This window comes from Muntiacus reevesi, chromosome 10, assembly GCF_963930625.1.
Source record: "Muntiacus reevesi chromosome 10, mMunRee1.1, whole genome shotgun sequence".
NCBI classification, from domain to species: domain Eukaryota; kingdom Metazoa; phylum Chordata; class Mammalia; order Artiodactyla; family Cervidae; genus Muntiacus; species Muntiacus reevesi.
The window spans coordinates 31,764,521-31,789,839 of NC_089258.1; the positions used below are offsets into that span (position 1 = coordinate 31,764,521).

Consider the following 25,319-nt stretch of genomic DNA (forward strand, 5'->3'; position numbering starts at 1 on the left):
AAAAGATACAAAGGTTTTTAAGAAATCTTTTAGATAAGAGAGCCAGGAAAGAGAACTTTAATCAGATACCAGTGATCTGGTCTTTGGTGAAACCATCTTACTGATGAAATTTCTGCAAAGACAGAATCACTGCCCACTACTACTGGAATTAGCCAAACAGACTGTGAAAGATAAATTTCCACCAAGAAAGCCACTGAGGAAGAAACATCTTAACACCATAGGGATGCTTTCAGCAAAACCCAGTCTGTGATCAACTACAGGATAAATAACCAACACAAAGTTTCCATCTGTTCAATCAATACACTGCAGGGGAGGGAAGAGGTAAAAGGGGAATTTACCAATGGCAAATGACTGGATATTTGACTTTTGTTAATTAGTGTTCATTTTTTAGATGTTGTATTGTGGTTATGTTTATTTTTTAGAGGGTCTTATAAAAATGATCAGTAGTGATTAGGGAGCCTTCTGAGGGGCTGAAAATGTCCTGCATCTCACATTCTGAGTGGTGATTACAAAGATAGATACTATAAAAAGTCACAAGCTCTACACTTTCATACTTTCTACTGTATCTACTATACCTCAACTTTAAAATTTATTTTAAAAATTTAAAAGAGTTCTTTCCTTCCAGAGATAAAGACTGAAATATCTACAAGTGAAATAACATAGCAACTTAGATTTACATCAAATAATTGAGGATGTACTGGAAATCTGCTGAAAGAGTAAATTTCAGATGTTCACCTCACCAAAAATAGAAGGCAACTGTGAGAAAGATATTTTAATTGGCTTAACGGAACTATTCATTTCATTATGTATATGTGTATCAAGTTATCATGCTGTACACCTTAAATATATATAATTATTTCAAAAAGTAAAAATAAATAAAAATAGTCATGGCTTCAGTCAGGTCTTCATTTTAAAATAAATAAATAATTGGGGGTGCTGGGGTGAGCTATAGGGAGAAGCCATACAAATGACACCAAGATCGGTCATTAGTTGATAACTGTGTAAGCTATGGGATAGATACTGAAAGTTTGTGCTTTAGTGTATACTTGAAACTTCCATAATAATTTTCAGAGAAAGATCTATATCTATATACATGCACACACACACATAAAGATACAGAAACATAGATATAGATATGTAGACATGTATCTCCATGGGGAGCCTAGAGGCAACAACAACCTGGCACAATCTAGTAGCCACACGCACCCCCAGTGCCCAGACCTTAGTTTTTAAAACCATTCTCCAGGCAAAGGAGCCCGACTCCAGGGCCAGGGTGGAGAACAAACAGGTGGACCTGAAGCAACCTGCAGAAAGGAATGGGGCAGAAGGATGCTGGAGCCACCCTGAAAGAGCTCCATCACAGACAAGGCTGGAACAAACTGAGGAACTAATAACACAGTATTGGATTCTAACCCAAAGTATAAAAGAAATCTACATGACCCAGTGATATAAATAAATGATTGAACGGTTAAATGCATGGAGGAAAGGAGATAAGTCTTTCTTACAGAATTTCAATGAATATATGTGTAGATACTTCCCCCTACAGGAGACAGACCTTAATTCCTGCCTCTATCCATCACCCCTGCAGGGTAGACTAGATTTAGCGAATTGCTTCCAAAGAATAGAAGAGAGAATGAGGAAGACGTTAACTTCACAGTGGTACAACTGGATAAACACTATTTTAACCAGGTGATGCCATGGTGGGTACCAGGCTCCCAAATGTGACGAGAAGGGCGTTTCACGTCTGGGGTATTCCTTCCGAAAACTCATGACCTCTATCTAGACATGGGATAACACAAACAAACCAACAACACCAAGTCAAAATACATCTCACAGGACACATGGCCAGTACTGCCCAAGATTTTCAAGATCGTGAAACAGAAAGACTAAGAAACTGTCACAGACCAGAGGAGTCTGGGGAGACGTGACAGCTAAATGCAGTGTGGCAACCTGGACTGGATCCCAGAACAGAAAGAGGACGTTAGTGGAAAAACTGGTGACATTCAAATAAAGTCTCAAGTTCAGCTTTTAAAACAGTAAAGGAAGGAATGGGGGAGAGGTGCGGATGCTGACTCTGAGGTTAGCAGGCCGAATGCTTCTGTTTGCTAGTAGCTGAAACACTACTATAAAAGTAGCTCTTAAAGACAATGGATTCAATGTGGAAGTCAGAGGTCAGGTTTCTCTGCCCTGCCTCAGCGCCTCAAAGATCTTAGGCAGTGGAAATTACAGATTTTAGCTACAGAAACTTAGAATTGTTCTGCAGAAGAAGGCAGAGCTAGATTCTTCATAAGAAACTGATCTGCAGAATCTGTGCCAAAGGCTTAAAAAAAAAAAAAATCAAGTGACATCTGGTCCCTTTCATTTTTCATACAATCAGTCAGGTGCTGGCTTCTGTATGCCCAAGAGACTTCCTGGTGGCTCAGATGATAAAGCGTCTGTCTACAATGCGGGAGACCCGGGTTCGATCCCTGGGTCGGGAAGATCTCCTAGAGAAGGAAATGGCAACTCACTCCAGTATCCTTGCCTGGAAAATCCCATGGACGGAGAAGCCTGGTAGGCTACAGTCCATGCGGTCGCAAAGAGCCGGACACGACTGAGCAACTTCACTTTCACTTTCTGTATGCCCAGCAGTTTCTCCCTCACTAGAAAGGAAAAGATAACATCCCAACACAGGAAAAGTGCTGTTGATGGGAATGTGGGAAAGGAAAGAGAGGCACTGGACATCACATGGGGGTCCTTGTCGGAGAAGTCGAGCGCTCTTCAGGAACAGCCAGCGCCTCTACACCCTTTGAGGAGGTCAGGGTCACGCTGCTGCATCATTCTGAGTAACAGCAGTACTTTCAATAAACCACCATCAATCGTGTTCAACTTGATGAAAAGGAAAGCAAATAAAAATGCAGATATAATCGACCACTGACCTTTTCAGCCTACAACGTCAACAAAAACAGGGGAAAACATTTGGCAACAGGATGGTGGCTGAGTCCTGTTGTCAGAGGCACAAGAGGAGGAGAACCTGTGCCTTTCCCCTCAACCCTGGACGCTGAGCCCCGGGAGTGACAGCCCGCATCAGGCCTCTAACCCCAGACGTGTCCATTCAGAAACAAGAAGTGTAACCGAACGCTCCGAAAAGTCAAGAGGAATCTAACATTCAAGTTCACCCTTTGCAAGGACTTAGTGTTCAGCTGTAGGAATTGGGATCCTCCCGGTCATCACCAAAGCATCCGAGGTATGACAGACATTATTCTAGAGTCAAGAGCAAGTTCCATCAAAGGTGATGTTATTCCTCTTATTCAAACCCAAAGTGAGTTAATTTCACTTAGGAGTAAGTTAAAGACATCACCATACCCTCAGATCACCACTGTCCAATGTGGGGAATATATTCTGAACTACTATCTTTTCCTGTTCATACACTAATATTACTTTAACCTAAAAACTGGAATATAACATCTACTATTTTACAATTTGCCTTTTTTTCCTTTTAATTAACACAAACACACGGAGTAATGCATGTTTCAGGACTTTTCAGATTTCTTAATTAAAATAAAGCATATATGCTTTGTATTTCAAATAACCCTAACCACATTGTGTGTTCTAGGGCAGTTCCTATAATTAGATACATTCAGATTTCTGCAGTAAGACAGATGGATATGTCTTACTATGTGGGATAGTCAATTATAAAGAACCTCACATCCATTCAGGTCAGGTTTTAATATCAAAAGAATTACACTAGAAAAAAAAAAACTTGAGATATGTATAAAATTTGAAGTATCTTTCCATCAGTCCAGTTCAGGCACTAAAGAAAGATCAAGTTGATAACAGCAACTTTAGAAGTGGTGTGATTTACTCAACTATGCGTGCTATTACCAGATTTACAGTACCACACACAATACTCCAGAGAACATCTTTATCCTGTGTACCTGTGCACTTGGGTGGGTTTCTGTAAGCTAAAACCCTAGAAATGGGACTACTGGGGCAAAGTGTAGGAGTGTCAAGTTTAAGAGATTCTGGAAAAATGCCCTTCCAAAGGTTATGATCTCTTATACCACTAGCAGTACATGTAAATACCAATTTCCCTATATTCTCGCCTCTACTGAGTAATCTAATCAATCTTACCAAGATTGTAAGTAATCCATCTTAGTTGAATATGATAGATGAGAAAGAACCACACTATTGTTTCATATATATGTTACTACTGAGGTAAAGTGTCTTTTCAAATATTTATTGGTCATTTGAAATATCTTCTTCAGTGAATTTCCTTATTCTTTTGACCTACTAAGTTCTAAAAGCTTTTATATAATATTGAAAAAATTTCTGCCTGTTCCCCCATACATTAAAATGCTTTTTTCCCAGTATGCCTAGTGACTTTTTTCTTGTCGTAGCTAAGTTTTTCAAATATCAATGTACCGTCCCTTCATTTTATGGCTTCTGACTCTCTAGCCATGCTTAGAAATGCCTTTTTAACTCTAAGATTATAAAAATACTATATTCTACAGGAAAGAGTTAACACAGCGGGCCTGAGACTGCGGTCCTTACACGGTTTTGTCAGTCGAGGCCAGTCCTTGGCCGCCACGGGAAAGCTTGGGTTTCAGGAGGGCTCCCACCACTGCCACAGGGCTGATGAAGACTGACTCCCGGTGTCTGAACTGTTTGTGCAAACAATATGCTGTATGCTCAACACATGCTTTCCTCCCGAGAATCTGGAATTCTGCAATGTGTTAGGCAGAAGGTGCCAATGTGAAGAGCACCAAATAAAAGCCTTCAGTAACGAGTCTCTAATGAACCTTCCCTGCAGACAGCACTTCACACGTGTTGTCATAACTTGCGTGAGTTGTCCTAACTCACTGCTGAAAAATTACTCATGTCCCACGTGCCTCGACTGGGAGAGGACTCTCAGAAGCATGCACCTGGCTTCCTCCAGACTGCTGCTTTTTATCCTTTCATGGTAATAAGTATTAACCATGAGTCCAAGTAAGTGTGTAGTCCTGTGAATCCCAGGCAAGTCACGGGGCCTGGGGGTGGTCCTGGCAACTCCGACACACACACACACACTTATCTGTGTTTTCTTCTAGCTCTTACGATTTCCCTTTCTATATCCACGTCTTTAATACAACTTGAATTTTTTTTGGCTCATGAGGGATGTAAAGAAGCCCTTTTTTTTTGTCTTTCGTGGGTTTTTAAAATCTCCTTCATTGTAAAACAAAACATTTAGAAATATGTGCAAGATGTAAGTGTAATTTAATGAGTTATTATAAACACCTATGTAACTACTGCCCAAGTCAAGAAGAAAAATTTGTTTTGAAACTTGCACAAAGAAAGGTTTCTACTCGACTTGGAGAAGACTCAAAGACTGTTGAACACTCAAAAGCACCGTGAATTTTAAGGTCACCTAAGATCACAGAGGTAATTACAGCCATGTATGAACTAGAACAGGGTCTTTGACGTTCAGTCTAAAAACCTTTGCCTACCTACGAGGAGAAGAAGGGGGCAACAGAGGATGAGCTGGTTGGATGGCATCACCAACTCGATGGACATGAGTTTGATCAAACTCCAGGAGATGGTGAAGGACAGGGAAGCCTGGCATGCTGCAGTCCACGGGGGTCACAGAATCAGACACGGCTGAGCAACTGAACAACCACCACCCATGCAAATGTCTACCACGGTAACCTGTACTTTACTGGGCAGGATCCCCATACACCGCATCTTCTACAAGGAGCCCTGTTTGAGAGAATCACCAGAAGGTCATAAGAATTTGCCAGAATCAGGTGGAATCCATGACAATGGGAAAATGTACAAATTCAAAGGTCAGAAAACAACACCAGAGAAAGCTCGTTACTATGAATAAGAAGCTAAGACCATACGTGTCAACCTATAAGTGACCTCCTCCTGCCTGCTCCTCCAGATTCCCTCCTCCTCCCAGGCCCAGCACCCTGCTACTTTCACCCCGTGAAGCAGGCTCCCTGTCTAGCTCACTCATTCACTCACACACTCATTCCAGCATGAATCGAAACCCTACTGTGTGCCAGAGCTTGGTGGGCATGGGTACAGAGTAGACAAGAAAGAGGTGAGGCTGGTGTCCATGCTTAGCACACATGTATGGTATCTGCAGGAGGAAAAAAAAAAAAAAAAGGCCTGGGACGGACTGCTCACGACAAGAGCATTTAAGGATGGAAGAAGGAGAGTCTGAGAAACGGAAGGACAGGCACCACACAAAAACAGGAAGAAAACTGGTATGAGGTCATAAGAATGAAGCAAAGAAAAAATGGACTAGTCAGGAAGAACTGGAAAAATTTGCTTGCCTGTATTAAAAACGAAAAATTTAAAAACTCCATGCAGGTAAATAAATGATACAAGTGTAAGGAGCAAGATTTTAAAGCTTTTAAGAGAAAACTGAAAAGGGAATGCTAACGTTCAAGTACAAAGCACCAAAGGCTAACAGGTTAAGATTTTAAAATATCATAGAACACACCATAAAGTAAAAGAATAAGCTATAAATAGGTACAGTGCTTTTAAATGAAAAGAACTTGAGCACAGAACATACTTTAAAAGCTCCTACAAATCAAGGAAAAGCAAATTAATTCAAACTTTTTAAATGGACAAAGAATATAAGCAGGCAATTCAGAGACGAGAGTCATATATTTAACAACACATAAAAAGATGCTCAATCACACTGATCAGGAATACGCAAAATTAACACAATAATGAGATACAATTTCACACCTTTTACATTAGAAAAATGGGCTTCCCTTATGGTTCAGCTGGTAAAGAATCTGCCTTCAATGAGGGAGACCTGGGTTCCATCCCTGGGTTGGGAAAATCCCCTGGAGAAGGGAAAGGCACCCACTCCAGGATTCTGGCCTGGAGAATTCCATGAACTGTATAGTCCATGGGGTTGCAAAGAGTCAGACACGACTAAGCAACTTTCACTTCACATTAGAAAAAATCTTCCAATGTTGGCAAGGACTGGAAACCAACCAAGAGGAACTGAGGCTCACCGCTCATGCGGTGTACACTGATGCAATCTCCGAGCAACAAGTCTCTAGCTAAGCAGTCTCCACTGCAGCTCAACAGGCACATCCCTTCAACCCGGCAACCCTACTCCGGGGGAATATACTCTAGAGCAGGGCTACTCAAACTAGCCCACCAGCCCTCTAAGAGAGAAGGAACACTTCTTCCTTCACTGGGAAAGTCTTACCAGCATAAGACATGTTAAATAAAATAACAGTGACAGTTGATTTACATCCTGCCACGAGTGCCCTATTTGTAAGACACAACTCCCCTGGTCTCAGACCACACCCTGCGTATCACTGTCCTGGAGAAAACTCCCAGGGAGAGACAAGCACCAGGACACCTCCAAGAAACTGCTCCGGGGCTTCCCCGGGGTCAGTGGCTAGGAATCCACCTGCCAAGGCAGGCCACATGACACGGGCTGGCTCCCCGGTGCAGGAAGGCTTCACGTGCTGGGCCACAAAGACTGAAGCCTGCATGCCGAGAGCCCATGCTCTGCCACGAGAGAAGCCACTGCAATGAGGCCGGCGCACCGCAACAAGAGACACGCCCCGCCGGCCACAGCCAGAGAAAGCCCAGCAAGCGCCCAGCACAGCCAAAAATAAAGACATACATAAAAACTTTTAAAAGAGAGAGAAACTGTTCATTGCCACGGGGTCAGTAAATCAAAGAAAGAACAGAAACAACCTAAATGTCAGTTAACAGGAAAATAGATAAAGAAAATGTGGCAGGCTCACACAACAATGAAAATACGCAAGAGTCACATGTCACATGGACCAACATAACAATATCTTAAAAACTAAGATCAAACAAAGCAAGCAAATTACAGGATATGTACACTGTAATTCCACTTATGTCAAGTTTTTAAGTGTGTGTGAGTGTGTGTGTATCACTTATGATATACATTGCACAGGAATGACAAGCCCCAGGTAAAAGAGAAGGGAAGGGAAGGGAAGAGGAGAGGGGCAAAAAAGGAAAAAAAAAAGGAAAATTCGTATGGGGTAACACAGGGAGTTTGAATCTTATCAGTAATGTTTAGTCTTATTAAAAAATAAAAGACCTGAAGCTAAGAGCAAAAAATGTACAGATCTGACAAAGATGAGTGGGGACGTAACTGTTTCTAAGATTATTCTATATATTTTTCTTCATACTTGAAATATTTCATTATGTTAAAAAATAATATACATACATATCATAATAATTGTTTTATGATACTATATAAAAAGAAAATGTATCAGTAATTTTTCTTTATATTTTCATGTACTTTTCAAATATTCTTCAGGAAAAATATATTTCTTTCAGGAAAAATAACATACAGAGCAAATTTTTTAAAAAAAAATCCATGTTTCAAGGCTAAGAAATTTAAACTACAGAATTTTAAAACTTGAAAGGAGCCTTAAAAGAATATGAGAGAACAAAAATAAGAACATTTACTGTTAGAAATGCAAACTGACACAGCCACTTTGGGAAACTAAACACTCTAACCATACAATCCGCCAACTGCCTTCCCTGGTGTTTACCCAAAGGAGTTGAAAACATGTGTCCACAGAGAAACCTGCACACGGATGTTGACAGCAGCTTTATTCACTCAGCCTCACTGCCAACGCTTGGAAGCAACCAAGAGGTCCTTCAGCAAGTGAATGAATAAACTGGTACACACAGACAATGAAATATTACTCAACACTAAACAAAAATGAGCTGTCAAACCATGAAAAACATGGAAGAACCTTAAAGGCATATTACTAAGTGAAAGAAGCGATCTGAAAACGCTTCACACTATGATTCTAACCATACGACGTTCTGCAAAAAGAGACAGTAAAAAGACCAGCAGCTGCCAGGGAAGGAAGAGGGAAGGAGGAATGAACATGAGAAGCACAGAGGATTGGAGAGCAGTGAAAATACTCTGTGATATCACAACGATGGATACGTACCATTATACATCTGTCCAAACCCACTGAACACACAACACCAAGAGTCAACCACGGTGTAAACTTCAGAAGAGGGGTAATTATGAAATGTCAGTGTAGCTCCATCCTTGTGCACAGGTCAAGGGCATATGGGAAACCTCTGTGCCTTCCTGTCAGTCTTGCTGTAAACCTAAAACTGTCCTTAAAAAAGTCTTTAAAAAACCACTTAGTATCAGAGGAAACATATCAGAAACACTGAGATTCTTAAATCCCCAAATAAACAATTTTCAGTTTAGCTTATATCAGTTATAACGTTCATGTAAGGAAAAAAATCTACTGAGAATAAATATATTCATTCACTTTTCATTAAGTAATTCTCTGATTCTTATTATTCACCTATCTTTAATTTCTCCAGCTAAAGGGAAAGAAAGGATCTTTCTTCCTCCTAACCCTCAAGGAAGAAATAACCAGGAAAAGTTTAAGGGCTTCATTTCACTGTTATCTACCATTAGTCATGGACACTTCTGAAAATATATCATTATCCTTGAGAAATAAAACTGTCTAGATAAATCACTCATTCTTCTATCTCTCCATAAAATATAACTTTGGCCTCTGAGTCAGGGAAAAAACGCTATTTTCTAATAGAATTATAAAAGGTGGCCTTCACTCATCTCGTCACTTAAGGAAAAAGTATTTTTAAAAAATGAGAAAGAGAGAAGAAAAAGCAATAAACTCACTTTCCTTAGATGAATCACCTCTTCATGACAACTTGCACATCAAAACATTCCTTAGAAAGTATGCAAGAAAAGCATTACTGTCAAAAGGACCAGGGCAAGACTATATTTAAGGTAGTAGTTATCTCTATGTGGTGGAATTTCAGAGGATTCTTTTCTGGCTTGCTGGTTTAATTCTATGTCATTACTAATTTATCAGTATTTCATGAGCATGAATTATTTGTGTGACTTAAGAAGAGAAAAATGGTTATTCCAGGGGGACAGGTTTCAGATTTCTTTATATTTGTTTAAAATTCTCTATAAACAACATTATTTTTTTTTTCTGAATGTGAAAGCAAATTTTAAATTATAAATAAGGTTGAGAAGGCTGAAGTGGAAGCTCAGATTGAAAGGGAAAGTTGAGAATACGTGGACCACTGTTCACAGCATCATTAATCAATTAATAATCCAACACTACTGGATATTTTGAGAAAGATCTGTCAAGTTACCACTGAAATACACTGACTATAATAGAATAATTTCACAAGGAAACAGACAGACTCCCTAAAAGTATTCAATTTCTTCTGCTTCACATATATGTGAATATATTACAGTCAAAAAGTAGTTTTACGTGGCTGTTTAGCCTCAGAAAAACCCCGTGAGGTGAGCGGCTATTGTCTTCATTGGTAGACAAAAAATGGGCTCAGGATCCTGCCTGACTTGGCAAAGGTCAAAGCTAATGACACAGAGGCACAAGTTGAACCAAGGCCTTTAACATCCAAGGGCACAACAGAACACAGTTACCTCCCTCTAAAGTATTAATACCATTTACTGAAGTAGGTAATATTCGTTTCAACTTACAGATGAGGAAACAGAGCCTAGAATTCATTGAGAATGTTGACCAAGTTTACAAAGGGAGGAAGTGGCAGGGCTAGGATTCAAACTCCTGGTCCAACTGCAAACCCAATGCTCCTTCTGATATGCTAAATTACAGCAAGGCTGAGGCGGAGAAAGCGGGCGGGGATGACGCTAAGCCTTGCTAGACAACTGTGTACAACATGACTCTGTACTCTGACCCAAGCCAGTGTGACAGGAATGGCCCCTGACTCATTCATCTCTTCCTCAGGTGCACAGACAAGCTGGAAGAACTAGATGACCTTTAATTCCTAGTTCCAAACCCCTCCTGAGAGCCCCTCTTATATCCACAAGACTCCCTGACTCCTTCTAGTAAATATCCCATTTATGCTTACACCATCTTATCACCCGATAAGTAAGTGAAAGTTGCTCAGCGGTGTCTGACTCTTTGAGACCCCACAGACTATACAGTCCATGGAATTCTTCTCCAGGCCAGGATACTGGAGTGGGTAGCCTTTCCCTTCTCCAGGGGATCTTCCCAACCCAGGAATCAAACCCAGGCCTGCCGCATTGCAGATGGATTCTTCACTGACTGAGTCACCAGAGAAGCCCTCGGGGAAATTCACCTTACCACTGGGTCCAAACGCAAATGGACGGTCTTTGCCAAGAGGGAAAAAAAACAGATCTACTTCTGATAAAGTACATTAAAAGGGACTTCCCTAGTGGTCCAGTGGTTAAGACCTCGCCTTCCACTGCAGGGGAGGCGGGTTCAATATTGTAACAGATTAAAAGACTTTAAAAATGGTCTGCATCCAAAAAAAAAAAAAAAATCTTAGGGAAAAAAGGACATTAAAAAAATAAGTAGCAGCTAGAACAAGTAGCATATGCCTGGGGTGAATCTCAAAGGAGACAGGAAGTCCTTCCTAAGAGTGGACCAGTCCAGCCACAAAGGACCTTCTCGACCATGCATCACATTACTCCCCACCAGCCATCCACACTCCAAGAGCTGCTTAGGTGTGCCACGTGTTCTTTCTGCCCAACTCTTTTTATCGACCAAGCCCCTCACACAGGAATACTCTCCCAACCTCTCCTGACCATCTCTCCATCTCCGCATACCCAGCTCTTCTCCATTTGAGGTCCAGCTCAAATACTACATGCTTCACACGTACACATCCCATTCTGGCTCAACAAACTCTCAAAGCCCTTTTCTCCATCTCCCCTGGCACTTGTTATCTTTTGCTGTACATTTTGCCAATCTTCCTTCCCAAGACCATACAGTTCTGTGAGGTGTGCTTCCATACGACAGTACTCATTGGTTCATCCGTCTCCAGAACTCTGCAGGCTGAAACACTGTGACTTAGCCTCTTGGTATCTCAGCATTTAACTAAGTGCCTCACAGAAAGAAGCTGCTCAAATACCTGTTGGGTGTATGCAATATTAATTCCTCATGCATTGGAAAAGCTATTTAGGTTGATACATCTGCAGTAAAGGAAAGGAGGGGATTGGTAGCAATTCATAACACATGACATCAGAATCTCTTGGGAAAGAGATTGTATGTTTTTAATATCATGACAAGTGCTTAAGGCTTTTTTAAAAAAAGAAGAGGTGGAAAGAAATCCAGAAGGTTTGAAGGTGACAGATCTGTTCTGCTCCAAATAAGGAGGGGTACAGTAGTTATCACAAAGAGAAGGATAGAAGAAAAAAAGAAAGATGGAAGGGGAGGACAGACCAGGAAAGGGCAGAAAGTCAAGGCCCTTCCCCATGACTCACTACATCTAAGAGTTAAGAGCTGCTCTACAGCTAAGTGAATTCCTGAAATGCTTGGGGAAAGAGGAGTGTGTGTATGTGTCTGTGTGTACCTGTGTGTGTCTGTGTGTACCTGTGTGTGTGTGGGTGTCACCAGTGAAACACGTAGGTTTCATGTCCAAACTGACAAGGGTGTGTATGTGTCTGTGCCTCTGTGTGTGTGTGTGTATCATCAGTGAGACACATGAGTTTCATGTCCAAACTGACAAGGGTGGAACCAAAACACCTTTTTTCAGAAATAGGGCCTGGAAGCTAAGAAAAGCATTAAGTTAAATTAAACTAAGAAATTCACAAAATTCAGATATGATAGAGTGCAGGGGGGTAGTGTGGCGGGTCCCTCTGGACTTTGACAATCTCTGCAATTAGGAGATAAAGGCTAAAACTACAAAGAATAAGGACGCCCTAGCTGGAATATAGATTTTGTATGTAATACTCAATCTCTTCTGGTAGATCAATCTACCAGAATTTAAAAATCTAACCAAATACTAACTGGTAGTTACAGTCCACATCATCTATTGAAATTCTCTGGTGGCTCAGATGCTAAAACATCTGCCTGCAATGTGGGAGACCTGGGTTTGATTCCTGGGTCAGGAAGATCCTCTGGAGAAAGAAATAACAACCCACTCCAGCACTCTTGCCTGAAAAAGTCCATGGACTGCCTGCAGTGGGCTGCAGTCCATGGGATCGCAAACAGTCGGCCACGACTGAGCAAGCTCACATCTATTGACTTCTATATACCATTCTGGTTCACCAAATGTCACTCTAACACTTAGCAAAATCTAAATGAGGTCAGTAGGATACTTCTTTGGGAATTAATGCTTAGAACTGTGATGTCATTCTATGTTTTTAAAGACAGGCTTGTCCCCATTTCCCACTTTTCTTTTTTAAGGAACTCATTAAACACAAATGCATTAAAAGGAAAATGTCGAGGAGTCTAGCAGTAAATACAAATACAGTAAGACGGGCGAGGGGGGGTGTGTGGAATCCATTCCCAGAAGGAGATAATCCACCAAGGTGCCTGTGGCAGTCGCCTCCCTCCAGCCAGGGCAGCCCAAGAACCCAGCTGGCAGTAGATAAGAACCTCCTCAGGCAATGATGTCCTGAGCAGGAGGTTCCAGCTGACAAAGTCCCTGCTGAGACGCCTTCACCCCAGAACCAAGGCAATCAGAGAAGCCATCTTCCTCTTCCCCAACCCACCAGTCTTAAACACCCCCAGGGCCCAAGCAGATACTCCCACGTGGAAAGCCCTGCATCGGGATGCACTAGTGACTAGTCTTTCCAGGGAAAGAAGCGAAAAGGGGCCTTTCTTCTTCAGCTACTGCAGAAGTCCTAGCCATCTGTGTATTTCAGGCTACGTTAAGCCCACTACCAAGCCATGATAGCCCAGAGCAATGCTATGCCCTCCCTGCTCACACACGCAGCCCCTCACTGCCCCCTGACCAACCCCTGCAACACCACACACAAAGAGGGTGGGTGGGGTGGAAGAAATCAGTCAGCCTGGCAGGTCTGGGTCAAGTGAAGAAACAGCAGGGCTTACCTGCACCCTAGATTCAATGAACGTGCGCCAAACCCCAGATGTACTGAGGCCCACAAACACTCCCAACCCCCAGAGAGGCCCTTTCCCCCAGAGACAGTCGCGGGCAGAGGCCCAGTCAGAAATCAGTGTTAGTAAACTGATGAGCAGAAAGATTAGTTCAGATTATGAAAGTCGGCTTAAAGGAGATGATACATACTATGCAAGAGGTCAGACTGCACAAAAGTCAAACGTGTGCTGGCTAAGATCCGCCCAAAGCAGTTAATTACTTAAGACAATGCTCACTTGGATGTGTAAACTCTGGAAAGCTTTTTATTTAAGTCATTATTTAAATCCCAGCATTTGTGGTTTGACCTGCTTGCCTTCAGTCTATTGTAATTAATACATCTATCCATTTAGGCCCAAAAGTTCGAAGAAAGAATCTAGGTGCAAATAATGTCCTCATTTCTCTCCTAAACCCTTTCCCCAACATTTCAGTTTTCCACTTCTCTGTTATGGAACAAAAATATGTGAAATAGCAAAAATAAACTCAAGTTTACTCTAAAGTTGAACTTCGGTTTATAAAATATTCCATTCATTCCATCACTCAAAATTCCACCTAAATGAATTAAGGCATCATACACCATTAGCAGCAACGAACATGCCAAGAAACAGTAGAATGAACTGGGCGAAGAGGAATCCGGTAGTTCAGTTGAAAGATAGCAACAAAATGTACCTTTGGACTGAAGCTACAATATCTCAGGTACTCATGGATATTGAAATCATAATATCAGAGAATTACAATCTGAATTTAGAGTTTCAATCACAGGACTATCCAATGTCACCCAAGAGTGAACCTGACACCACATTCTTGTTCAGCCTCAGAATGAAGTAGAATTAATGGCTTTTCCATCACAGTACATGTCAAATTGGCAGAATTAGGAACACCCAATTACCATGATGATGCCTTTCTCAATACCTCTTTTCATAAATAAAACAATTAAACCCCTGATGACACGTCTGGAGCACATACTTTTTTCGGCTGTGGTACACAATACTACTTGTGAACTAACACCCACATCCTTTTCCTTGCACACACTGCTAAGTAACACCTTTAAGTTTTGTCTTTTTCTTGCTAATTTTTTAAATGTTAATGTTTATGTGATGACAGAGAATAGAAACTTCACATAAATAAAAACTATCATGAACTTCACTGGTTCTCTCAGGACAGTCAGAGGAGAAAAACCCATGAAGATCTTATGGGGGAAAGCTACTTGATAATTTATGCATTTTTAAATGCTACTACAAAAAATGCACACATCCTAAGGAACTAAATCTACTAACCTCTACAATCAATGTGATACATGGTTTATCCAGTCTTGACAAAAATCCTCTGGATCACCAATGGTATGTTCATCCACTCGTACATATGCAATTGTATAAAGAATCTATTATTTAGAACACCAGAAAAAAAAACAATTAAAAGATTTATATTTATAGCTACCATTTAAAAGAACAAAATAAGCAATTTTCATTTTTATGCTAAGATCTCCTAATTTGATGCATGCTCTGCTTTTGCAAATTCAGAATAAGGGGGTAAGTTATAGTCATTACCAAATTGGAGAAATAGTAAGGAACATGTCCATAAATAAAATTTGGTGTGTAGAAATAAGGTCCTACTGTATGGGACAGGGAACTATAGTCAATATCCTGTAATAAACCGCAATGTAAAATAACATGAAAAGGAATAAATATGTATAACAAGCACTTCGCTATACACCAGACACAACATTGTAAATCAAGTATGCTAAGTTAAAGAAAAATTGAGTGTGTAGAAGTAATATGCTAATACTTTATATATTCTATATATATACACACACACACACATACTGGTAGTTTTTCACTGAAGGCTAAAAAGCTCCAATAAACATACATATTGTGCGTGCACATATATGTCATAAACATAGAAAACTTTACATTAAAATTAGAACAAAGTGTCTGACTTATACCATACTTTTCTAAGAGCATTAGCGGATGGGCACCCATGTTATTAACACATTACAACAGCTGAGAAGGCAAATGGCTCATAGTCTTTACCCTGGGAAACCTCTGTCCTCTTTTGACACTTTTGATCCCCTTCCCTGGCTCTTCCTGACTTCCTCTCATCCTTATCTATGCAGAGCTCCCAGACAGCTGTCTTCTGGACAGTCTATCCACATCACCCCGCATTCTCCCAAGCCTCAGAATCAAAGTTCCCACACACCTGCAATTTATGTGCCCAGCACTACACCAAAGTCCTTAGCATGTATCATCTCTTTCCACTCTTAGAACAACCCTGTAAAAGAGCTCTGTTATCCCATTTTACAAATGAGAAATCCAGGCCCAAAAGTGAGGTCCTTTGACATTAAAACTTAAAAGTGGCAGGGATTTCCCCGGTGGTCCGGTGGTTAAGAATCTGCCTTCCAATGGAGGGTGTGCGGGTTGGATCCCTGGTTTGGGAACTGAGATCCCGCCTGCTGCAGGCCAACCAAGCCTGTGCATCGCTAGTAGAGAGAAGCTTGCAAGCCACAACTAAGACCTGACACAACCAAATAAATATTCAAAAAAATAAAATGTGCCAAGGCCAGGATTCAAAACTCGTTCTGACTTCAAGGCTAGAGCTTTTAGTCACTATTCGAAACAGCCTCCCTAGACAACTCAACATGGGTGCCTCAATAATTTAACCCATGCATTCAACAAATGATTTACCATTTCTTGAACACAAACCTGTTCTCTCTTATCTCTGCTCTTACCTCCCGAAATCTGTCTAGAGGTTACCCTCTCTCTCCCTGTAATCTCTCAGGTAGATTCTTGGAATCACCTCTAACTCCTCCAATGAATAACTCCCTACTATTCAGCCAATAGTTTCTCCCTATTTTCAGGATTTTAGATTATATTACCTGTCGAATCCACTTCCACTATCCCAGTTCAGACCTCAAGCTTCTGCTAACTTGGCTACTGTAATATCTACCTTCCTTTTAGTCTTGCTGCTCTTGGTCTCTGGACCCTTGCAATCAATGTTAACATCACTGCCACCTGTTAAACTTATAAAAGGATCTACTCATCTTACATCCCTGCTTAAAAGCCTTTGATGATCCTCTACTGTCTACAGAAGAAAGTTCAGACTAGTTGTGCTGGCATTCCTATGCAAGCTAGTCCCAACCTATCTTCCCAGCTTTTCCTACCACCATCCCTCACCAAGAATAATAATTTATATAGAATTTAACGGTCTGTACAGTGCATTAACATGTATATTAAGCCTAACAACACTGAATTTCTTATGGGAAAGAAAGGGAGACTTAGTAATGTAGTGCAATTTGCTCAAGATCTCAAATTGTAAAAGGCAGAAAGGGTCAAGTCTCTTAACTCCAATCTTTAACTCCTTTCCCAGAACTTCATGCAGCCATCGTATATCAGACTCACTTGAACTTTCCCTAAAAATACATATTTTTCAATCTCTCTGTCTTAGCTCAAGTAATGTTCCGTTAACCAGGACTACTATTTCTCACTCCTTGACATTTCTAAAGAATTGTGTTAGACAGTTTTCTTCTTTTCATTTTTTTTTTGACATTTTTCATATCATACTTCCAATCAGTTATTTACATTTATATATAAACCTGCCTCTACACTGGGGTTTCCCTAGTGGCTCGGATGGTATAGACTCTGCCTGCAATGTAGGAGTCCAGGGTTTGATCCCTGGGTCAGGAAGATCCCCTGAAGGGAACAGCCACCCACTCCAGTATATTTGCCTGGAGAATTCCAGGCAGAGGAACCTGACAGGCTACAATCCATGGTGTCACAGAGCCAGACATGACTGAGAAACTAACAAAAAAAAACTACACTGAATGATAAGCTCTGTGGGGCCAGGACCATAAACTAGTCACTCCATTTTTAAAGTCTGCTTATCGAACTGGAAAATGTGTGGGGAAAATAAGGCATGTAAGACAGCAGCATCACAGCAGAGACTGGCCAGGACTGAAACCAGAGACCAGCAACTTGGATCAAACCACCTGAGCACATGGCAGTGCCTGCAGTTTTAACGTCTATCTTCTGGACAAAGGCAAATGCCCCAGCGCCAATTATTCTCGCCTACACTGGCCCTTATGAAATATTACAAGTTACTGCAAGCAGCATTTGAAACAAGATGAGGTAGAAGTGAAAAGCGACACATTATAAAAAGCAGAAATACCATCGCTATTTTCCATTCTAACCTTCCTTTTTGGCTAAGTAACCAAAACGGAGATGGTACAGGCTTGATTTAGCCTGTTTACACAGCTCAGCTCAGCTGCATGCATGGCTGCCATGAAAACAGCCACCTCTCGGGGGCTGTTACAGCGTGCTCTCAGACTCATGCTCACCTACACGGCTACACGTACAGCCTCCCCGCCTCATTCCCTAGAAGAGCCACCAGGATGCCCGGCGCTGGCAGAGACTCTCCCAGAAGACACATGACATGATGACTATCTAGCCAACACTTGAACACTTAGGTGGCTGTGTCAAGGGGTCAAGTTGAGTAGCATCAATGTGTTTGAGAGTCCAGGCTGCTGCTCCTTCCTGAGTTGCCTTTACCCCAGTGAAGATCAGGTTCTAAGGATGCCTTAGAATTATACAGCCCAAAATAGGAAACCATTGAACAGCTGACCAGGTGAAAAGTCTCAAACGCTCCCTCCCCTCAGTCAGAAATCTCCCTACCCACTGCTAAAATATAACTACAATGTCAACATTTCGATGCACTGGCAGAGAATAATATTAGAAGAAAAACTAGTCCACATGCCTTGCACTGAATTTCATCCCATTCCAAACAGTTACATTACCCTAAATATAAAGAAAGAAAACTACAGACTGTGATCTTAAGTAATTTACAAACTAGATTTCAGAACTGCCTTTAACAGTCAGAAATAATCATTCTCTGTTTCAGCATCTCCCCCCAAAATCTATTATGTCCTATTCAATGAACATCAGAATCTTATAACATTTTATACACTATAAGAGGTTTCTTCTGGAGGCTTAGCAAGACATCGGGAAAAGAACCATGCTGATCTTCTTATAAACTGTATTTTCCCTTTCAGAGACAGTAGCACAGCAGCAGCATGGGATTAACATAAACTCTCAATCAAAGAATCTGAGTTCAAGCCCCAGCTCTGTACTTTGAGGACAGCTCCACCAGACAATAATAGCACCAAAGTCACAGGGTTGTAAGGATTCAATCAATTAATATGTACAAAGTGATCAGAACACAACAGTAAGCTCTCAATAAACATTAGCTTTACCGCTGTTCTATTACAATCACCTGATTCAAAGTGACAATGACAGGATGTTTGTGAAAGGATAAAAAATTTTAACAAATTCCAAACCAAGATTATCCTGCTTACCTTTTGGCAACCTTCAAACATGATACCACTCCATGACACTACTCGGAAAAACAGAAAAGAAAGGGAGAGAAGAGAAGAGAAAGAGAAGAGTAAAAGACAAGCCTACCCATCAGTTCTCCTCCTCAGGAGCTCCTAGGGTGTGGTAGCAGACATGACTGAGAGCAGCTACAGATTCAATTTAAATTTTTAACACGCATATCACTTCAAGTGCAATGGTAAAATGCAATGATTTAAAATCTACAGAAAGGCAGTGTTACCAGCTACACATCTCAAGATAACAGACCTGGGGACCAAAGCTGTTAATATTACTCTAGCATAATCTGTAACAACACATACAGTTTGCTCCTGACATATCTCTTTACATGTACTCTTCCTCTTTCTTCTCAACAGTATTTTAATTCCATCAGTGAACTTCCATGTTTTTTTGGTCGCCCATAGCAGCGTTAAAAAGCAGTCAGATAACCTGATTAAAGTAACATGTAGCTAGAAATTTAGGAATGCATCTGACTTCGTCTCTTTATCAGCATGAACACTCTACGACAGGGGTCCCCAACCTCCAGTTTCCTATTGGGAAGCCAGCCACACAGCAGGAGGTGAACTGCAGGCAAGCCAGGCTTCTTCTGGATTGACAGCCACTCCCCATCGCTCACGTTACCATCTGAGCTCCGCCTTCTGTCGGATCAGCATTCGCTTGTCAAAGAAGTGCAAGTCCTACTGTGAACTGTGCGCGCAAGGCAAGGAATTTAGCTTGCTCCTTGCTTATGAGAATCATCCCCAAACCACTCCCCACCTCCAGTCCATGGAAAAACTGTCTGTCACAAAACCGGTCCCCGGTGCCCAAAAGGGGGCAGCTTGCTGCTCTACGGCACACGGAGGTACAGAGCCTAAAGGCTGGTTACCAATGCCCATGGCCATCTGCGATCCAACTCCAACTCTACCACTTCCTAGCTATGGGATCTTGGGAATCTAAAATGCCTGTTTTCCGTGCCATAAAACAGCAGTAATAACTTTACCTACCTCTCAGGATTATATTGACGAATAAAACAATATATACAAAGCCCTTAAATCAATGCTAGTGCTGAAATACTGAAGTGTACTGTTGTCTCCAATTCACTTTGAAATGCATCAAAATAAGATGGATTGAGTACTTAATGCCACTGAACTGTACACTTAAAAATGGTTAAGATGGTAAATCTCATTACATATGTGTATCTTACCACAATCCTTTTTTAAACAAAAATAATAAAATAATTAAAATAACATTTAAAAATGTGGCTTGAAAATGGACAGATATGTGATAAAGCCAGTAGTGAAATATCATATGTAGAATCTAGGTAGTGGGCTATGAAGGTTCATTTTCAACTTTTCTGTAAGTTTGGGAAGATTTTTATAATAAAACATCGGGGGAGGAACAATGTGGGCATCTAGTAGTTTGCTTTTATTATCTACCGGGGCTTTCCTGGTGGCTCAGATGGCAAAGAACCCGAGTGCCAATGCAGTAGGTGTGCCGCTCAATCCCCGGGTCGGAAAGACCCCCAGAAGAAGAAAACAGCAACCCACTCCAGTATTCCTGCCTGGGAAATGCCATGGACAGAAGACCCTGGTGGGCTACAGTCCACGGGGTCACACAGAGTCAGATACAACTAAGCAACTAAGCATACAGCACACACATCATCTACTAGTCATAAATAACAGCCAGCAAATATTCATATACTTAGCTCCTTTTTTTTTACAGCCATCTCTCCTTTTATTACAGCCTTTCTGAAACTGAAAGCGATTTAAGTTCCTAATATATATGTTCAGTATATATGACTGTGATTTCAAGTTAAATTATTTTAAGGTATCAACTACCAAGTATTTAATCTCTCCTTAAATATAGAAACCAAGTCAACAGACATCTGTGGTCAATGACTGGGGATTTGACCAAACAGAACAATGAAAAGGCAAGGACTGGAATAACTTCCTCCTAACTTTTCCAGTAGCTGCTAAAGCCAATAAATTCCTTAACCAGAAGAACTACAAACATCTTAACAGGTACCCGATGTACAGGAGTACACTGCCTGTATACAAATGCATCAGCCACTCAAGAATGAAATCCAATTCGTCCTCAAGTTTTGTTCCCCATTCCAACTAGTAATTAATAGTTTAATGTGTTTAATGGTATAACATGAATTCAGGTATCTTGCAGTGGAACAATTTAAAAAGCCAGACCACCTCACACTCCTAGGGACAGCTGCTATCAAAAGTACAGAAAATAACAAGTGTTGGCAAGGTTCTACAAAAAAACGGGAGCCCTCTGTTTACTGTTGGTGGGAACATAAAATGATATAGCCACTGTGGAAAACAGGATGGCAGTTCCTAAAAAAATTATAAATAGAATTATCATATCATACAACAATCCCACTTCTGGGTATACATACAAAAGAATTGGAAGCACAATCTCAAAGAGATACATGCACATTCATATTCATAGCAGCAATAATCACAACAGATGAAACATACCACCATGTCCATCAACAGACAGATGAGTGGATGAGAAGATATGATATATACATACAATGGAATATTAGCCTTAAAAAGGAAGAAAATCCTGTCACATGGTACCGCATGGATGAACCCTAAGGATATTATGCCAGATGAAATAAGCCAGTCACAAAAAGACAAATCTTGTATGAGTCCACTTACATGAGATATCTAGAGTTGCCAAAATCATAGACAGAAAGTAGAATGGAGGTTGTCAGAGGCTGGGCGGAGGAGGAGGAGGGATTTAGTGAGCAGTGAACTTCAGTGTTGCAAGATGAAAAGTATTCTCAAGGTAAATGGTGGTGACGGTTGCATAACAATATGAATGTCCTTAAGACCACTGGCCTGTACAGTTAAAAATGGTTATGGTGGTAAATTTCATGGTACATTTATTTTACCACAATAACAAAAAAATGGAAGAACAAAGATCAGGGAGCTGACTTCCCCAGAAGGCCTGGTGGTGCTCCAGCTTGGCAATAACAGGCAAGCGATCAACTCTGTGACTATCTTTCTATCTCTAACCACCGCAAGAGACCTTATCTACCCAGACTCTGCATCCTACCCAGGATCACACCAATTCTTTATTTCAGCTTCAAAATGACCAAACACCACTGCTGCTACACCAGTTTTGTGTCAAAGCAGCAAGGAGATTTAACTCTCTAAACTCGCCTCCTCTTTAAAACAAGGATAATTTCTACCTACCTGCTTTAGTAGGCTGTTACGAGGGGAAAAGTGAGATCATGCATATTAAAGTAGCTTTAAACAGTCAAAGACCAAAGAAACAGAAATTATTATGTGTACACTACTCTCATATGGAAATTGAGAGAGGGGGCTGTAACAACAGAAACTTCCCAAGGCTTGCGACACCTGTCCCAGGTTTCATTCCATTTAAAACTCACAGCATCCCTAAACAATACCTTTCTTGTTTTTGATCATAAACTGAAGGGCAGCACGGAGAAACCCAAGACTTCAACTTGAAGCTTTGCATCCCAACACCCCCAAACGCAATCAGAAATTATCTTACAGGTCCTAGGAAAATTCGATTTTTTCTGACCCCCAGCCTGGGCCTGCGGCGCCCGGGAACTACACTTCCCACAAAGCACCGAGGCGAACCCGGGCGGCGGGCGGAGCGGCCTGCGATTCAGGGTGACCACCGCTCTCCCCGAACGTGGATGGCCGTCCCCCGGAAAACTGCAACGTTTAAGGCCAAGTGTGCACTGGCTCTCCTTTCCCAGAGCGCTGTCACCCCGAGGCTTCCCCTGCAGCGAGCGCCGCGACCCTCGCTGCCCTCCCGTCCTTCCTGCTCCACCTGAGGGTCACCGCCTATTCTTGACCTTTCCGCTGATTTCCAGAGTGTCACAACACGGCACCTTCTCCCCCTCCCCGAAAGCGCTATTTCCAGAACTCGCCCCACAGCTAGGACCGGAGGAGTCCACGGAGGGGTCAGACGGGACGGTGGGCACAGCCCGCCACCCTGGGCTGCGGCCGCTCCGCCAGCCCAGCCTCCGCGGGCAAGGGGGCTAGGCTCCCCCCCAGACACACCGAGCCGAGGCGGATCGCACACAGCGGGCTCCTCACGGGGCTCCGGTTTCAATTTCGCAACGTGACGGTGCAAAGCTGAGGCCTACAAACGCCAGCGGCGGCGGCGGCGGCCCGCCTGCCCACCAGGCCCGAGCGCCCCAGCCCCCCACACGCCGCAGCCGCCGCCCGCCCGTCCGTCCGGTGCCGCCCGGCGACCCGACCCTGCCGTCCGGCCCCGGCCGCCGCCCCCCACTCCCCGGCCCGGCGCGGCGCCGGCTCCGGCTCGCGGCCGCAGGGTTGCCGTGGCACTTACTCAGCTCGTCCTGGGAGGCGGAGGCGGCGGCCGCAGCCATGTTGCGCCGGGGAGGGAGGGAGGGGCCGGAGGGGGAGGGCGCGGACGGGCGGCGCGGGGGGCTCGCCGCTCGCGGTGCGGCGGGGGCCGGGAGCCGCCTCCGGTCGCTCGGCGTGGGCCGCGCTGCGCCCGCGAGGCCCGCCCGCCCGCCGCCGCCGCCTGCGTCCGCCTCGCTGCACGCGTCGCTCTCGCCGTCCCCCGCGAGCTCGCGGCTGGGGCGCTCCCGCAGCCCGGCGCCTCTGCGGAGCCGCCGCCGTCCGTCGGCCGAGTCCCCCGTGCGCCCGGCCCGCGCGGCGGCTCTGCGGCTCCGCGCCGCGCTCGCCCGACTCACGCCGGTTTTATATTTAGAAAGAGCTGAGCCATCCTCCCAGCGGCCCCCCCGCCGGGCCCCTCGCGCGCCCGCCTGCCCGCCCTCGCTCGCTCGCTCGCGGCTCGTCCTGCCCACCTGCCGCCGCCCGCCTCGCGCGCGGGAGCCGGCCCCGCGTGCGCTCCCCGCGCGGACCCGGCGCGCGGCGGCCTGCGCGGGCGGCCCGGCCTAGCCGCTTCCGCGCCCGCGCAGCCTGCGGCGGCCCCGGAGCGGAGCAAACGCGCGGGCCTCTGACCTGAGTCCGAGCCGGTCTCCATGCCGGGGCTGCTGCGCTCGGCGCCGCGACGCGGGCGCCCAGAAGTGAGGCGAGCGGCGGGCTTGGCCCCCGGGGAGCCGCACGCCGCCGTCCGTGAGGGGCTTGGCCGAGCTGGCCCGGGCTGCCCCGGCCGGGGGAAATCCTCGAGGCCGGGCCGGAGCTCTTTCTGTAAAGGTCTGTGGCTGTCACGTTGGCTGGTCCCGACCTGGAGAAACACGCCCGTCCAAAGGAAGAGACGTGGACTCGGAAAAGTAGAGCCGGGTTCGGAGTCGGCGGGAGGAAGCCCCGCCCCGCGCCTCCCGCCGAACTTCTTAGCCCTGCGCTGACTCAGTCCCGGGCGAGCCCCGGCGCGGCGATCGGCCCGCGACCCTGCTCGCCGGGCTCCTTTTATACTTAAAGGCAATCCTAGCGTGTAGGTTTCTGATGCTCTTAGGAACTAGGACTACCCAGTGAGGGAAGATCACGACTCCATCTAAAAGTTCAATAAACTAGGATTTTTAAAGTTCAAATGCAAGTTTGTATGCTTGCAGGAGCTGTTTTCTTACATTTTTGTTGCAATCCCTACGTTCTTTTTGGTAACCCGCGTGATTGAGTTTGAATATAGTGATTTAAACTTTACGCCTTGTTTGTCCGTGACGTCACTTAGTTAAGGCGTTTGCATAATTGCTTTACTTCAAGTGATAGTACTGGCATAACAAATTAGGTACAAGATCAGGTACATTTTTTGTGTGTATAAAAAGAAATTTAAAAAAAAGAAATTAAGATCCTAAGTGAGTTGAAATTGTGTTTATCCCTAAAAGAAATCTATAAAGACCTAGTTAATGTCTTGAAAAATGAATACGTACCATTCCAGATGTAACTTGTGCAAGATGCTTACACAACAGTAAAGACGTGTATGTCCTTTATTGCTTTTATTATAGAAATTATACACGATCTTTGCAAAAATTTAAAATATTCAGAATTAAAATTGAAAGTGAAAGAAAGCCCTTGCGCCCTCCCACCATCCCACTCCCCAGAGAAAACTACCGGTTAACGGGTACACTTGAGTGTGCATCCTCCAAGGCCTTGTGTCTGTGTACACATGTATAAA

General features: G+C 43.4%; 1 protein-coding gene across 4 annotated transcripts in view; it reads right to left on the reverse strand.

Annotated features, from left to right (window-relative positions):
* ECPAS (Ecm29 proteasome adaptor and scaffold) overlaps positions 1–24,503 on the reverse strand; it is a 111,138-nt gene extending 86,635 nt beyond the window's left edge. The window contains exons 1-2 of one of the 4 annotated variants that reach the window (XM_065947650.1): positions 24,209–24,468; positions 15,144–15,247 (exon numbers count right to left, since the gene is read on the reverse strand). In XM_065947650.1, the coding sequence (XP_065803722.1) occupies positions 15,144–15,165 (22 nt within the window). In that variant the 5' untranslated portion in view covers positions 15,166–15,247; positions 24,209–24,468. Of the gene's footprint in view, positions 1–15,143; positions 15,248–23,567; positions 23,918–24,208 lie in introns of those variants that run through there. The other 3 variants (XM_065947648.1, XM_065947651.1, XM_065947647.1) reach the window with 3 other exon arrangements.
* Between the last annotated feature and the right edge of the window lie 816 nt (positions 24,504–25,319).